This window comes from Dipodomys merriami, unplaced genomic scaffold (assembly GCF_024711535.1).
Source record: "Dipodomys merriami isolate MVZ:Mamm:240054 unplaced genomic scaffold, mDipMer1.0.p SCAF_50, whole genome shotgun sequence".
In the NCBI taxonomy this organism is placed as follows: domain Eukaryota; kingdom Metazoa; phylum Chordata; class Mammalia; order Rodentia; family Heteromyidae; genus Dipodomys; species Dipodomys merriami.
Genome location: NW_027206069.1, coordinates 7,832,877 through 7,848,883, shown reverse-complemented (window position 1 = coordinate 7,848,883; position 16,007 = coordinate 7,832,877). Strand labels below are relative to the sequence as shown.

The window sequence follows — 16,007 nt, the reverse complement described above, 5'->3', positions numbered from 1 at the left end:
TTTAGCATATCCTTGACTTTCTTGTCATGAAACTCAAAATTCCATGTTCTACAAACCTTTTATTTCCAGGCAAGCTGAAATGGTTGGTTACCCCAACTTGGATAGTTTTTCAAGCAATGGTGTATTAGCTGGAAGAGGATATGATTAACTGCCTCTCTGTCTGTCTGTCTGTCTGTCTATCTATCTATCTATCTATCTATCTATCTATCTATCTATCTATCTATCTATCTATCTATCTATCTATCTATCTCATATCCTCTGGGTAGGCAAGGGATTGCATGTATTTTGCCAGTGAAAGAAGTAATCAGGTCAGTAGCTAAAGTGATTTGGGACCAACAAAGTGTGAGGCAAAGACTCAAAGGTGATGGAAGGAAGTCTTTATTTAGGATGGAGTGTGTAAGGGCTGGAGATGTAGAGCCACTGAACATCTTTCTGCTGGGTCATCTCTTAGGGGAACAGCTGAAGTATGCAAGCATTCACATATGACAGAATATTGAGTAACCTCTTTCATCAAAGATACCCAGAGACATTCTCTGCAGGCCCTGTCTCCCAGCCACCTTGAAGAGACTGAGACTCATGACACTCTGCAAACCTACACATGTCAGGAGCCATCAGGCAGCCATGATGAACAATCCTGCTCTCCCTAATCTCACAAACATACCCCCCAGATACTCTCAGTGGTTTCCCAGCCCTTCCAGGGATACACCTGTCCACCCAAACACCACTTGTAAGGTTGTCACTTATTGATTCATGCAGTTGATCCTATGAAGAAAGGTAGCTGTACTAAAATCTGAGTGGTAAGGGTCTGAGGAAATCAGAAGGGAAGGAAAAGCTGAGAAGCCAAAAGAGAACATGAAGCTGGTAAAGGCCTAAAGAGTGACATAGCTGACCATCACACGAAGGATATTGGGGAGTGAGCTTAGCTTCTGATTGTGCAAAGTTGTGTTTTGTACCTTGGTTCAATCACCTGTGAAGGGAACAATCACTGGATATGGCTTTGAGCTAAGATCGGAAAATGGACCTGTGAACTGTGTACCTGGGCCAGGTGCACCCTGAGAGTTGCTCTTGGTCTTCCTTTTCCTTCAGAAGCCCACTGGGGATGGGGATTGGGGACCAGAGAGCATTCCCTTGTCACCTACAAAGTTACATTGGGATTTACCACCTTCCCCATGAAGAGAAGGTTGTGGCTGACTTCCTCAATGATCAGCAACAGGAAGGGCCTGTTGAAGTGGAAGGCAGGGATGAATTGCCTGGGAAATGAGCCGAGGTCCTTGATGTCTTCCTCTTCTTCTCCTCCTTCGTCCACAGTCAGTTCAGCCCTGTGCTCTGCCTTTGGGGACCAAGGGTCACAGTGTTCACCAAGTAGGTACTGCACTTCCTGCCCTCCACCCTGGACCCTCCATGTGGTCCTGGCCCAGGAAATTCAGAATCCAGTCCTGGTACTGTCCAGACTAGAGACAGGACCTGGAACATCTCCTGGTAATGACTCAGTGTAATCATTTATACAGCTCCAGGACACTGAAGCCCTCAGGCTCCCTTCCTGCCTGGTCTCCTGCTCTAACTCACTCGCTCACCCACAGGTAGCTTGGGTGTCTGGGGAAGAGCTCACCGTGTTCCTGTGATGCCCCGGCAGCTTGTCACACACTCCCTGACTTCCAGAAAATTCTTTTCTTTTTATTGACCCTATACACTCCTGCAAGCTGCCAAGTGCTGGCATTCTACCTTCTAAAAGCCCTTGTTTTCTGACCCTTCTTTCCATACCCTGTTTCTTTCTTGATGGTCCCTCTCTAGCTTGTCCTCTGCTGGCCTCGGTAGCTGAGACATGGTCCCTTCCATGGGCTGGAACTCTCATGCTCAGATTCCACTAGGAGCCTGCTTCCTCACTCACACATTGCATGACCAGCCAAGCACCTCAGCTTGGTGATCAAGGTCCTGTGGCCCTCGGCCCAGGAGCTGGACCCATGGCCCTCCCCAGCCCTGCTCATCCATGGCCCTCCCCACCCATGACCACTCACAGCCCTCCCCTGTCATTTGCTTTTGCCCAAAGCCAGCCAGTACTTGTGGCCACTTTCTCCTTCTGTTCTCTTTGCCATTAAAACTTCAAGATTCTTTCTTTGGGGAAGATTCCACTCCATTCTTGTGTTATGTAGGCTCTCCTCCCCATGCAATTTACTATCAGACAGCCCATCCCTGCGCAACTCTCTTCAAGACTTGTGTAATGCGGGGTGTCCATCTCTGGGCCGGAGGGGTCAGACTGCACAGGCACCCAGCCTGAGGTTCCCCACTGCCTCCTTCCAAAGAGTGAGCTTGGCATGCCCCCTCCCTTGGTTGCCTCTGAGACAGACAGCTGTGCTCACGACAGCGGGTGGGGCTGATGTTTTACTTCACCATTTCCACCAAGCAGGGGACAGCCTTGGGGTGGAGGGTGGCAGTTGGGTCCTGCTCAAAACCAGGAAGGTAAAAAACACACTCATCCATATAAACAGTACATCCCCATGGCCTTTGAACTTACCCTGGAGACCTTCATGGGCGTGGCTTGTGCTGTGATTCCGGAGAGGCCTGTGCGGTAACTGAAAAGATCCACACTGTTGGCCAGCAATGCACCCTGCTCCAGTTGCGTTCTCCCCAGAAAGGAGAATTTAGGGAAATACAGCTTCCTCCTGCTACTCCGAGGGAAGAGAGGAGAAAATGGCTTCAGTGCTATTTTTGGTGATCTCCACACAGATGAGTGGAGTGGGATAGATGGCGGTGTGTGGACTCTCAGCCCGCAGTAAGCAGGTATCCCCAGCCAGCTTCCTTTCCCCCTCCTGGGAACTCTGGGGACAGCTGCCCATGGTGTCTACTTTGCAAATGAGATAACAGGGCAGGGCAGGAGGAGGCTAAGAGTTTGCCCAAAGTCACACCATTTCTGAAAACGCTAGGACTGACTCCTAACCGAAGCGGTGCTGCTGTTTTTCAGAGGGGTTGTAGCCAGCAAAACGAGAAAGGCTGTCAGATTGTCTGTTTGACTGTCTATCTTTTCCTATTTCCTTGTCTCTAAAACAGCTTAAGGGCCCCAGGGCAGAAACTGCCTGCCACATTTTCCTGCTTGCTCCTGTGGTTACCTTCCAAATTTGTTCCTCAAAAGCATAAGCTAAGAGCTGGTAGCTCACTCCTGTAATCCTAGCTACTCACCAGGCTGAGGTGTGGGTTCAAAGCCAGCCAAGGTAGACAAATTGAGGAGATTCTTATCTTCAAATAACGAAAAAGTCAGAAATGGAGGTTGGCTCAAGTGATAGTACTGGTAGCCTTGAGCAAAAAAGCAAGAGCATGAAGCCTCAGGTTCAAGCCCCAGAACTAGCATACACACACACACACACACACACACACACACACACACACACACACACACACAGAGGCAAATCCAAGTTGACTCAGAGACCCTTCCTGCGTAGCAGCTGGGTGGTGTCTGTGTGCCTAGGGCCCAGCTTTAGTTTCTCAACTGCTTTAACCACAAGGAAGTGTGTATTCTTCCTTCTCCATCCAGAGCCTCTTCATGGCTCCATGTATAGAACTGAATGAACTGAGCAACAGAGAGCCACACCACAGGCCTGGGAGGGGCCTTGGAGACATGAGAAAATTCTCTAAGAGTCTCAATTCCATGTCTTTTCACACAGGCATTTGGGGGAACAAGGAAGCTGCAGGGCTGAGGACAGTGGCAGATTCTGCCTTCTAAAGCTCACTGTATGATCCTTCATCTGGAAAACGATTGGTATCTGGCAATGACTGGGGACAGATTCTGTCACAAGGAGGCTGGAAGGCTGACATCTTATGCATGGCATCCAGAATGTTGTTGCCAGACTTCCTATAACACAGAGACAAGGGCAGGATGGCGGCCTGGGGACAGGTGTGGAAATCACCCAGCTCAGCACTTGGTGGTTTGTAGTGATAGGGAACTGGAAGGTTGGCCTGGAAGCCTCGGGATTTACCTGAGGTCTGGATCAAGATTTCTCAATTTTGTGTTTGTTGCTTTGTGCCTACTAGGCAGGTGGTCTAGTATTGACCCACACTTCCAGCTCTTTTTTTGCAATGTTTATTTTTTGATAAGATCTTATTTTCTGTCTAGACAGTGATCCACCTATTTTAAACTTTCCATTGAAGCTAGGATGACAGGTGCTTGTCACCATGCCCAACTTCTTACCTTGAGACAGAGTCTCCTGGTCTTTTCTACCCAGAGCTGACTTGGAACAGCAATCCTTCCACACTCAGCCTCCTAAGTAGCTAGGCTTACAGGCCTGAGCCACTGGTACCCAGCTTGGTTTCTCAGTCTTTCATGTACACATGAATCACCTAGGTTCTGATGAAATGAAAAGTTGGATTTGCAAGTGTGAGATGGAAACTAAGATCTTAAAATTGGGGCAAGCTCACAGATAAAGATAATGTTGCTGGTCAGATTTTGAGGAGCAAAGACCTCTAGCACTTGAGTAAAACAAGCAAGTTGATCCCAGAGTGTGTCAGAGCTGAGCTGCTTCGGGATGGCCCTGCATACCGCAGTCCTGATCCCTGGTGACTATCACACCAGCTGCCATTTATTCAGAGGTCCTCCTCACAGTGTGGGCCACATTCAAATCCTGCCTGGGATGCGCTGAGTCTTAGCTTTCTAAGTGCATACAGTTCAAGTATGCAAATTATAAATGGGAGGACATGGGAGAGGGGATAAAGATGATTTAGATGGGGCTATCTTTGCTGAGCTGGCTCACCCAATTCTCTCCCCTCTCATGGAGAACCGAGCGCTTGCATCCTGACTAATTACTGGTCTGTGATTTCATCCACAGGTGTCCTAGCTCAGACCCATGGCTGGGGGACTGTGGGGAGAATCCCATTGGTCAAGGAGCAGAGGTAACTGGGGTCTTACCTTGGCGGGAAGGGTCGGGTCCACGTGTCAAACTTCTCCTCCATCAGCACCTCCTCCACCTCCCTGGTCCTCCCCACATCAGGAAGGATGAAGACAGCAGTGAGTCTGCAGGCATAGGGCAACCGCAGGATATGGCTATGCAGGCTTGAGCGGTGCTGGAGCTGGAACCAGCCCAGCCGCTGCATGGTGGGCACTTGTATTGTGAGCTCCTCACTCACCCAGAAGGGTCTGATCTCAGTGAGCTTTGGGTCAAAGCGATATTTCCAATTCCCTGAAATCAAAGGGAGACAGATGCTCAGGCTGCCAGCTGCCAGCTGCCAGGTACCGCTTCTGTGGTCTAAGATACAGGCTACATGAGAGACTAGGGGAATGCAAGGAGCAGGGTAAACAAGGAGACTGATGTCTGCCATGGATAGAAATAAAGCTAGTGTTACATTGCTTGATATTATTTTTCCAAGTCTTTCCATTTCCTTACTAATGGTACAATATCATTCTTTCTGATGGATGAGTAGAATTCCATTGTGTATCTATACCACATGTTCTTGATCCATTCATCCACTGAGGGACATCTAGGTTGGCTATGGTAAGCAGTGTTGCAGTGAACATGGTTGTTCTGGTGGCTTTAGTGTGGCCTGGGTTGTGGTCCATTGGATAAATGCCCAGGAGAAGGATTGCTGGGTCATGGGGAAGCTTTATGTTTTGTCTTTTAAGGAACCTCCATACTGCTTTATATTAAGCAAAGGAAGCCAGAGTCAAAGAAACACAGGCTGCCTAGTTTTCTTCATTTGCAGTAACCAGAATGTGCCTATAAATCTACAAGTAAACACGCTGAATGATTAAAATAAACAGATAAAAAATATATACCTGTAGGCTAGTGGTCCCTTCTCTGACATCCTGCGGAGAAGCTAGAAGGCAGGTCTGTGAGTTTTAGTGCTAGGAGAGGGTGAACCCACTCTGTCTCCCATTAGCCAGCTTCCTGCCTTCCTACCCTGCTAGCTGAGGCTCTAGGCAGGAACTAGGATGTCTGGATCCCCAGGGACATATGGTGAGCCTTTCAGGGCAGTAGGGATGAAGCTGTGGGCTCCGGCTAGTGCAGGAGATGCTGAGGAGAGCCAGGCAGCTGATCTTCTGAGCTCTGAGTCCTCACAGTGGCCAGCTGTAGCAAAAGCAAGTATGCTACAAAACTGTACACTGTCTTGGGCAAAGGAGCCTCTGTGCTTGCGGTAGTATTCAGAACATCACAGTACCGTGTGTCCTCAGAGAAGGAAGAATACAGGAGGGAGGCCTGGTGACCCCCATCCCCAGGCTAACTGACCTGTCCACTGAAGGCTCCTCTTCCCCAGGCTCTCTCTTTCCCAGGCCATTCCTCTCATGAGCACCAGGCCCACCTCCCACTGGCTGTCTTGGCTACCTCCATTTGAATGTCCAGGAAGCATGGCCCAAACTGCAATGGGAAGAATCTAATAGAGGGTTTCCAGTTAAACCTGAGTGGCAGAGACACGATCACTATTGAATACAATGATGTCTCATTTTGTTGGTATTCCTAAAGCCGACAGCCTCCTCTTTTAGAGGAGCTCGTCAGGAGGTCGTTCTGGAGTTGATTTCTGAGCAGGCTATGAAGGGCGTGTCCTTTCTGGCTGGGAGAAGTGAGGAGCCAAGGACACTTCAAACAATGGCAGTGGCATGTTAGGGCCAGCAGGAGCCAGGGCTCCCACAACTCAGGGCAGGCCTGTCTTGATGGAGGGAGGGTAGGGTAGCGTGAGCAATGAGAAATGTAGGTGAAGAGCCAGCTGGGCCAGCCCCTCTGGTTCCTGCAAGACATTCTAAGGGCTCCATGGGGAGCAGGGGCACTGAAAGGGTCTAAGCTGAAATACAAGGTCAAAGAGAAGAGTCAACCCAAATTGAGCATGGAGACTGGGCTAGAGGTACTGGGGAGGAGGCAAGCTGCAGACAGAAAGGCCAGCCAAGGAGCAGTTGCAGTGGTTTTGGTGAGAGATAATGGACTTTGGTCTAGAATAGTGACCATTGGACAGAACAATGGTCAGTGGGAAGGGAGGTCCGATGGGTGAAGACCATGGCTTGTAGACTCTCTTTAGGCCTGTGGTGTGAGGAGACACAGAAGGCCTGACTAGTTAGGTGGGGGGCGGTGTAGGATGGGCTTGAAGTACTGGATTGGGCTGAATTTGGGGCTGAGTACTGAGATTTGGAAGAAAAGGAGCAAGAAAAGACAGCTTTAAAGGGTGGAGGAGATAGAAGGAAGAAACTCTTCAGGCTTGGGACATGCTAAGCTTTATAGAAAGAGGTGACCAGGTGGCTGGTAGGGTGTGGGAATGTAGACAGAGTTGGAGGCTCCAATTGGGAGGTTAGAGGCTGCCAGTGGCCCAGATGCCTGAGAGACTCACATAAGAAAAACAGGCCCAGGAAGAACTCTATGGCATATCAACATGGGAGTGGGCTGCATGTGAGAAGGAGAAAGACTGGGGCAGAGGGAGGGCGAGGTGGGTCAGAAGGCCACAGGGACCCCAGGAGAGGGGAGCATCTGGAGGCATGTCAACCACACTGCCAGATTCAGCCAGGCACCATGAGTGTGGAAGGGTAGTCAAGAGGGTCTTTTGTGCAATGGGTGGGAGGCACTTGGTCAAACCATATGGGACCAGAGAGTAATGGAGCTAGAAGGGAGACTCACGTGCTATGGAACAGGAGGTAGCATGGCCCAGTTCACGTGGGCAGGGCTGACTTCAAGGATGATATAACCCTGGGATCTCACAGTGATCTGCAGGGAGTTTGCTGCTATGAGGTCACGGCTCTGCAATTTGGGGGACTGAAGAGACCCACCTAGTCATCTGTTACTTGGCCTTGAAAATTGTGTAGTTAGTCCAGGATGAAGGTTCCTCCTTTGAAAAGTTCGGTTGTATCAGAAAAGGGAGACTAGGGGATTATAGCTATAAGGGGGAACTAGAGTTTGGGTGTTCAGAGGAAGGTTGCAGAAGAGAGAGGCTGAAGAGATGGGAGAGAGAAGGGAATCCACAGAATGAAGCCTTGAAGAGGCCCAGGAAAAGCAATGTAGGGTGAGGAAAGGAAATTGTATCTTGGACAATCACATGTGAAGAGGGTTTCCACATGACTAGTAGAGGTTTATTTACCTTTAAAGAAAATATAGTTGGCCAGGATCATGACAGAATGTGACTCCAGGTCCAGAAGAAGGTTTTTGATCTTGCCGTGGGTCTTTTTCTGCAAGGCTGCCTCAACCTGTTGCTTGACTCTCTGAGTGTTCCCCAGGGAGGCAAGGAAGACCTCGGTGTGGTACAGATTCTGGGCTGTCTGAACAAACTTCTGCTCCAGGTTTTGATAGCTGTTCACAAACAGCACACTGCCCGTGTCCACCTGGCACTTCCCAGGGGGCGGCAGGAGGGCTTGCAGGAGCTGGCCGTAGTGCGTGTGGGCCTGGGCCTTGGGGGCCGTGGTGAAGTATCCCAGACTCTGTAGGGTGTGATCTCGGGCTTCCGGCTTGGCCTGGAGGGCCAGCAGTGTGAGGGGAATGGAGAAGCTGAGTGGAGAAAAGAGCACATTGGTGCCTGGGTTGGAGATTACCAACTGGATGTACAGGCTGAATGCAAAGCTCCAGTTGTTCAGGAAGGAAGCAGCCTTCTGGTTCTCTGATGTGGAAGAATTTTCCTGGTCAGGGATCCCTTGGCCACAGGCATGAGGATCCAGATTTGCCACCAGCAGCCAGAGGAACAGAATGGGGTGCGTCATCCTACACAAAGAAACAGTACTATCACCCAGTTCAGCCACAAAGCACAGCAAGGCCTGTCACCCCCAAAGGCTTCCTACTGCTCTGTCCTTCCACCAAGGGCCCACATGGGTGGTTAGCTTAAATGGGGAGCAGCGAGTGTTTGGATACACTGGGCTTTGGAGTCAGGCAGACCTGGGCTGGGGGCCTGACTCTGAATCAGGAACCATGGAAGTGTCAGGGATGAATGGAGGTAGGGCTACCTGTTGCTCGTCACTGCCTGAGGCCTGCTGGGAGAAGAGACTGCGTGGAATGCAACAGATGTGCCATCAAACCACACATGTGCAGAGAGAATGCAGTCAAGAATTGACTGACTATACTACAAAATTAAAGAAAGTAAGGGAAGGGGTAGGTAGAGGAGGGATGCGAGGGTACTGATAGAAATGCATTGTATTCACAAACTGTTTGTTAAGTGGCAACTCCTCTATATAAGTATTAAAAGATTAAAAAAAAAGAAGTTACAGAAGTTAGTTATTGTTTAGAACAAGGGGTAAAAGCCCCATCGCAAATGTTAGGAAAACAGCCCTCCTACCACTCTGCAGGTGTTTGTAGCTTGTGATCAGAATGTTTCCGTGCTCTGATTATAATCCCCATATACCCACAGTAAAAAGTCAAAGCACTTGTTCATCTGCTCACCTGATCTGGCTGCCAGTCTCTGGCCTAGGTCCTCCCTTGTGCTCTGCGGGCCGGTCTGTACTGCCAGGATGTCCTGCCCACCAGTTTCCTCTTGGCTTTGATGGCGGAAGTCCTGGAAGAGAGAAGCCAGGTGTTTGTCCCAGTCCTCAGTGTTTCTTCGGCTTCATACCTCTACCTGTCTTGACCACAGGTTCATCCTGCCCTGCTCCAGCTTCCTCTAGCTTTTCTTTGCTCCTCCTGCTTAGGGAAACTCTCTGCTTTAGCCCTCTGTGTGACACCTCTGCATGTCTGTCTCCCTTTTTCCCTTAATGCCTTCTAGACTTCTCTCTGTATTCTTTTCCTTAAAGTTCTGTCCCTGAACCTTCAGAGGAGGGGCTCACAACCCATCTCTTCAAAAAACAAATTGGTCCCAGGTAAGGGAAGAGGCCTCTTCAAAGTCAATGGTCAGCTAGTGGCTAAGTCAGGACTCCCACCTGGGTCTGCTGCCTCCAAAGAAAGGGGCTTGATTTTATCCATCTTCAGCTCTCTATTTCAGAGTAAGGTGCTCCCTCACAATCCAGTCTACATGCACATGACCTCCTGGCCTGTGGGGTATGCTGCCCTGAAGGGGCAGGGGACTCAGTGTGTCCCCCACCCACATTGCCCACAGTCTGCAGGGGCTAATGGAGTCCGGGGGCCAGACCAGAGGCCAGCGGCAGGTAAGTTGTACTTACAGGCTGTGTGTCCAGAGTCTGATGCACCTTTAAAACTGGCCTCTGTGGGAAGCTGTTCTGGGCTGGGGAGTGGGAGGGCACCAGGGTAACTGCCGATCCTGGGGCTCAGTCATGTGGGAAGGCCAGCTCGTTCCCTCCACAGGCAAATGTCCCAGCAGTGTGTGGTGCTCAGTGATATGTGCAGACACGGAGGAACAGAGACTTCCAAGTTGGGAGGAGTCACACTGTACTGTCAAGCTGAGAGGAACAAGGATGGGAGCATCCTTGGTTAGGGAAGTGATTCCCCATCTTCCCTTATTTCTTCTCTCCCTCCCACCCATCCACTCATCTATCCATCATCCGTCCATTTATCCATCCGTCATCCATCCATTTATCCATCCATCATCCCTCATTTATCATCCATCCATGATTCATCCATGATCCATCCAACATCCATCATCTATCGTTCATCCATCCATCCATCCATCCATCCATCCATCTATCCATCTACCCAATAACCCACCCCCCATTCACCCATTCAACCCATCTATCTACTCCTGAAGTACCTGCTATATTGTAAGTGTGACTATGGGTGGGCATTAATGAGAGATTATGCAAGAGCACCTCTGATAGCTGCCTTCAACACATAGGTCTCACTCGAAGGCCTTGGTGCCTTTTGTGTCCATCCTCATATTTCTGGAGTAGAGATACAGGCACAGGAAAATTTCTGAAATAAGAGACTCTGGATTGGCTGAAAGAATCCTGGATTGACAAGGTTCTGTTGAACTAACAACATTTAACTGGAATGCACAAAGACAAAGAGGAGTCAGTGCTCAGTGGAGATTCCTGGGAGAGGGTGGGCTTGAGATGCCCCCTAAGGAGGGGCAGGTTATTCACAGTGAAAAAGAACAGACAGGCAACACTGGCTAAGCAACTCCGGGCCATGTCCTCAAGAACTTAGCGCTTCATTGTGTTCATACCATATTCCTCCCGGCCATCATCTTGGCTCCCTTCTCATAACACCAGGCATAAACAGTATTTAATTTCCTTATGTAAACACCCAAGCACTGACAGTCCCAGGACTAATAAAGAGAGTCAGAATATGTGTAGAGAGAATAGCTATTCTAAAGTGTTTGCTGAGTGTCATTTATTTAGTAGAATGTGTGCTCTGTATTAAAACCACCCCACGAGGAAGTTCTACTTGTAGTTTGCAGGTAAACTCAACAAAACCTGAGAAATTTGTTCCAACGCTAACAGCTCATAGAGACTGAGACGAGCTTGACATGCTGAGTAATGTGACAGTCAGATCTTCAGATTTTCAACTGACTGTGGAGCAGGTGATTTCTTGGAAATTGATCCTGGGGTTGCTGCAGAGGTACAGTAATCAGAGGAAAGTAGTCTGCACAGCACCAATTTGAATCTGAGCTCTATAAACACACACACACACACACACACACACACACACACACACACACACACACACACACACACACACACACACTTGCACTGAAGTAAATTTTTCTCAACTTAATAATTTTCCCTAGAGTTTCTTTAGATACCTTTCTTGACATGACCTGGCCAAATTTTTTTTTGGGGGGGGGGTCTGGTCGTGGGGCCTGAACTCTGCGCCTGGGCGCTGTCCCTCAGCTCTTCAGCTCAAGGCTAGGGCTCTACCACTTGAGACCTGGCCAAATTTTTAACTAATACGTCAATGTCAAGCAATTAGCAGGATAGGATATGTCTGGGATAATGGAGAACAGGTTGAGAAAGCATTTCAAAGTCTTTGTCTTCGTGGGAGAGCATCTTAATCTGTTAGCCATGACTGTTGGGAGATGGGCAGAGGAAATAATGAGATAACTTGTAAGCAATACAGATTAATCCTGTTCTGGAATGTTGTACAAAGACTCATGACAACAGTGAAATACTTGAAGCAGGGAGGTAATAACGAAGAAGAGGCTCAGGAGCATGGTGTTGACATTGGCTCAGTTCTGACCATGTCCTCCTTGCTGGCAGTCCCAAGAGAGCTCAGAATATTATATGACAAGACACCAAACTCATACATGTCTGTTTGTATGATTAGATTCTCTTTCTCTTCTTACCTGGGGAGATCTTGAGGCTTCCACCCTAAGGATCTTTTCTAAACCTAATCACCTTTAAGCACCATTGTTGGATTTAGTTTTCCCCTTCTTAATGCCATGACCATGAAATATTAGGGATCCGTCTTTTGAATGGAAGCAGGGACAAATCATGTTCAAACTATTCCAGATATATAGGAGTTCCAACAAGGGAGAGGATAGTAAGGTGCTACTTAAAATTGAAGTTACTAAAATTTAGGACCAAAGTCCTAGTGAGGATCATGGGTTTGTCTCTGGGAGAGGGGGTATGGAACAGTAGGACAATTCATGATATAAGACTCCATAGAGTAAAAGATCCCACATGTTTACCACTGAAAACCCTTGGAAAGTGAAAAAGGAAGTCAATTTCTATCCAAGAACAAGATCAGACTCAGAAAACCTAGGACCTAGCCATCCTTTTAAAGACCCCATGTGACAGGATGGCAAATGGTTTCCATCTAGGCTGCCATCTTGGATCTATTATAAAGATTCCCGGATCATTATCCTGGGGATTCTGAAGCTGAACAAAGAAGGAACTAGAATCATGGTGGTTATGTTGGAAACACACACAGGGCACTCCAGCGTCAGAAGATATAGACACACAAAAGATATAGGAGATTTCATCAAGGCAATTTGCTTCTGTATAGAAGAGTGTTCTGCTGCTCTTCCCAGAGCGAGGCAGAGTGATAGATCAAAGGAGTAACCCAAAGGGTGACATTATCTCTTTTGTTGCTAAGGAGTCAGGTTCACATTTTTTTACAATTGGTTACCAGGGTGATAAGGTAATACAAGGAAGTTAGAGAGCACTCTAACCATTAGTAAAAAGGCTCCTACTTGTTGCAGGGAGGGGGAAGGCTGTCCTTTTGGAGGCCAAGGTGCACATGTTTCTTCTCATAGCTGGGTAGGAATAGGCCCGCTGATGGTTACAGTTGGAGGAGGTTGGTAAAGTCAGTGGAAAGTTCCCTCTCAGTTGGGGGAGTGGTATTCTTTAACCTGGTTGGTAAGGACTCATACCTTTGACTTGACTGGCTGATTACAAACAATACAGATGATAGTTACAACTGAAGTCAAGAAGCAGAGAATTCCAAGAAACATCAGCACCAAGGAACATCAGCACAGAATGGTGACTGGTTAAAGGACTGAGACAGTTTAGTTTGACAAAAGTGATTGCTTTTCCCCTCAATTAGTAATAACTCTATTCAGAACAGAAGGAATGCCACAAAGTCCAGGTGCTTGCTACTTTTAGTAGCATCTAACACTCATGTTAGAAGTAGAGGTTTCAAGAAAGATTTACCAAGAAAGATTTACCAAAAGATTTACCAAAAGCTATTCCTAGCTAAAGCTAAAGCAGAGTGAGAGTCAGTATTCTGTCTTATTCCTTATGATTTCACAGTTCTCATGGGGATAAACATCTGCTATCAGCTGAATATTGATTCTGACCTTCACCATTGGTGACCTGTTTATTGAACAAACAAGCCTTTGAGCCTGTTTACTAATCTTTATGAAGCTTATCCAGCCCAGCTTCAGGATTCTCATTTCCATTTCTTGAGCAACTGCTGTGACCTTGGAGCAGTTATTTAATGGAGGATTATTTAATTGGATGATTATTTAATCCTCCCAACAATCCTATAAACAACTGAGGATTACCCATGCCTTTGTTGAGAAATAGTAGAGTTCGAGGGCTTACCAAAATTGATTAGTGACTGATTAATTAATGGAAGCCAAATGCCAACAAATTGGTTGCTGTGACAGATTGTTGAGGTTTTAAATGATCTTATCTGATACTGTATTCAGAAAAATTCATTGAGCATCAAAAGTCAACAAGGGCAAACACTATGTATAAAGCTTCCTTATTGGACATTTAGCTGGGCGTTAGGTCCCAATAAACAACCACTCCACCCATTTACTCTCTTCTTCCAAAGGCAAACATTAGTCCATGCTCATTTCCACAAGCACATGTGCCATGCTCCCAAAGGCAATGGGAACTCTACCAAAAGTCTTCCTTACAAGAAGAACTCAAGTTCAAGTTCAAGGATGTGATCAGGACACCTTAAGACATCATATGCCTGCTTTAGTACAGATTACACTATACTAGTTTACTAGTGCTTCCAGATTGAATGCCACAAACTAAACAACTGGAATGTATTATCTTGAAATTTAGAAGGCAAGAAGTTCTGTTGGCAGAGTTGGTTCCTTCTGAGAGATCTGAGCAAAGGATTTAGTCCAGACCACTCCCCTTAGCTTAGAGATCACCTTCTTCAGGTGCACCTGGTATCTCTGCAGCTTCACACAATGCTCCTCCACATTCATGTCATTCCATCTTGTGTGTAAGGCTATCACCCAAATCATCTTATTTGAGCTTGATCTCTCTTTAAGGATACAACCTCCATAATATGGTCACATTCTGTGTGTTTAAGGCTATCACCCCAATCATCTTATTTGAGCTTGTTTATCTCTATTAAGGACACTACCTCCGAAATATATGGTCACATTCTGAGCTATTAGAGTTAAGATTTCAACATGAATTTGGAAGAAGAAAATCCAATCGTCCTTTCTGAGCCCATTTGTGACATGACAAGGGATGTTGAACGCTCCCTACCCCTCTGAATTTTTACTATGGAAGAAAAAAATGAAACACCTACCCAAGTTTAAATATTTTTTTACAGTGGACACACTAAATTTACCATGTCGATTCTGCCATTCACATTTTAACTGCTTGTTTTGTTCCAGACTCTAGATGGCTGGCATGTTTGTGCTAAGAACATAAACCACTAGCAATAACAAACAGCAGCAACAAGACATTCTTCTTTGACCAGATAGATGCTGCCATACGATAGGTGTGCCACTGAGCAAGCTGACTATGGTTTGGATTCCAAGTCCTCTGCTGTGCACACATGTTGTTCTGCACCACCTGTTCTACTGTCCACATTGTGCCCTCCGACAGTCCTCAGAATCAGTGACTGAACAACAAAGTACCTAACTACAAAGCCCCCGATTCCTTTACAAAGAAGCATCTCATTTAAATAGTGTTCACTGAACGTAGATGGAACCCACACATCGCACGATGTGTAGCCCTCAACTGGAATGCGGGGGAAGGAGGTACATAGTATAAGATGATTCGTGAATAAAAGTTCACTCACTATAAGATGGTTGAACAAATGATTAATTGGTTGAACTCACATCAGCCTAATTTCTGGGAACAATGACTAGCAATCAAAACATATTTCTCGATACCTCATACAGGAATGCCCAGGAGGAAGAAAGATATTACTAGAATGCGTGTTGAGGGATCAGTTATTGAGATGAATGAAGATGGTGACCATTTGGAAGCCATGGGGTTGACAGTTCATGTTTTGCCTGGATTTCTGCCCCACTCAGTTTTCTACCAGTGCCTGCACTCCAGTGAACCATCTCCCCAACAGGTAGTGGCAGATGAAAGCTGTATTAATGAGGGCCTTGTTCGGGTCCCAAATGAGGAGCCTTGTTGATTTCTGCCAACCAGATGAGCAAAACAACTTGTTTGGGCAGTGACTCTGGGGTTGATGCTTTCCCCAGCTGAAGGTTGAGTTAATATTAACAGGCCCAAGGTAATGTGGGCTTGTGCAATCGTTGAGTCTGGCCACCTCTCCCCACAATCACTCGCTCTCATCTCTTGTGCCTTAGTTGCTTTCTGGCTAATGCCCAGAAAGGAAGCAAATGGTCTGGGACTCTGGGAAATAGTCATACCACTTGCTGCTGGAACGTCATGGTTAACCAAGTAGATCCAACTCCACGTTGCCCTGTGAGCCTTTTCAGTACATGCCATTGCGTCTCAGGTAGACAACTGAGGGCATCTGCGTCACTGCTCTGAGGGCAAAGGCATGCCAGTTCAGAAGGGC

The 16,007-nt window shown here is 47.3% G+C and overlaps 1 protein-coding gene across 2 annotated transcripts; it reads right to left on the bottom strand.

Moving 5' to 3' along the window:
- Window positions 1-362: 362 nt before the first annotated feature.
- LOC138810484 (alpha-1-antitrypsin-like) lies at window positions 363-10,144 on the bottom strand. 2 transcript variants are annotated; one of them, XM_069997657.1, is made up of 6 exons: window positions 10,037-10,144; window positions 9,324-9,435; window positions 8,038-8,651; window positions 4,895-5,165; window positions 2,513-2,663; window positions 363-1,330 (listed from the first exon to the last, which is right to left on the bottom strand). In XM_069997657.1, exons 3-6 carry the CDS (start codon window positions 8,648-8,650, stop codon window positions 1,136-1,138), a joined length of 1,230 nt encoding a protein of 409 aa, XP_069853758.1. In that variant the 5' UTR covers window position 8,651; window positions 9,324-9,435; window positions 10,037-10,144; the 3' UTR covers window positions 363-1,135. The 2 variants fall into 2 exon arrangements, with proteins under 2 accessions (XP_069853758.1, XP_069853757.1); XM_069997656.1 differs by lacking the exon at window positions 10,037-10,144 and adding an exon at window positions 9,797-9,965.
- Window positions 10,145-16,007: the final 5,863 nt, after the last annotated feature.

Coding starts and splice junctions, on each gene's coding strand:
- LOC138810484 (XM_069997656.1), bottom strand. CDS start 9,839: ATGGATAAAATCAAGCCCCTTTCTTTGGAGGCAGCAGACCCAG. Junction 8,652..9,323: donor GAGACTGGCAGCCAGATCAG/GTGAGCAGATGA, acceptor TTCTTTGTGTAG/GATGACGCACCCCATTCTGT. Junction 1,331..2,512: donor CGCCCATGAAGGTCTCCAGG/GTAAGTTCAAAG, acceptor TGGTCCCCAAAG/GCAGAGCACAGGGCTGAACT.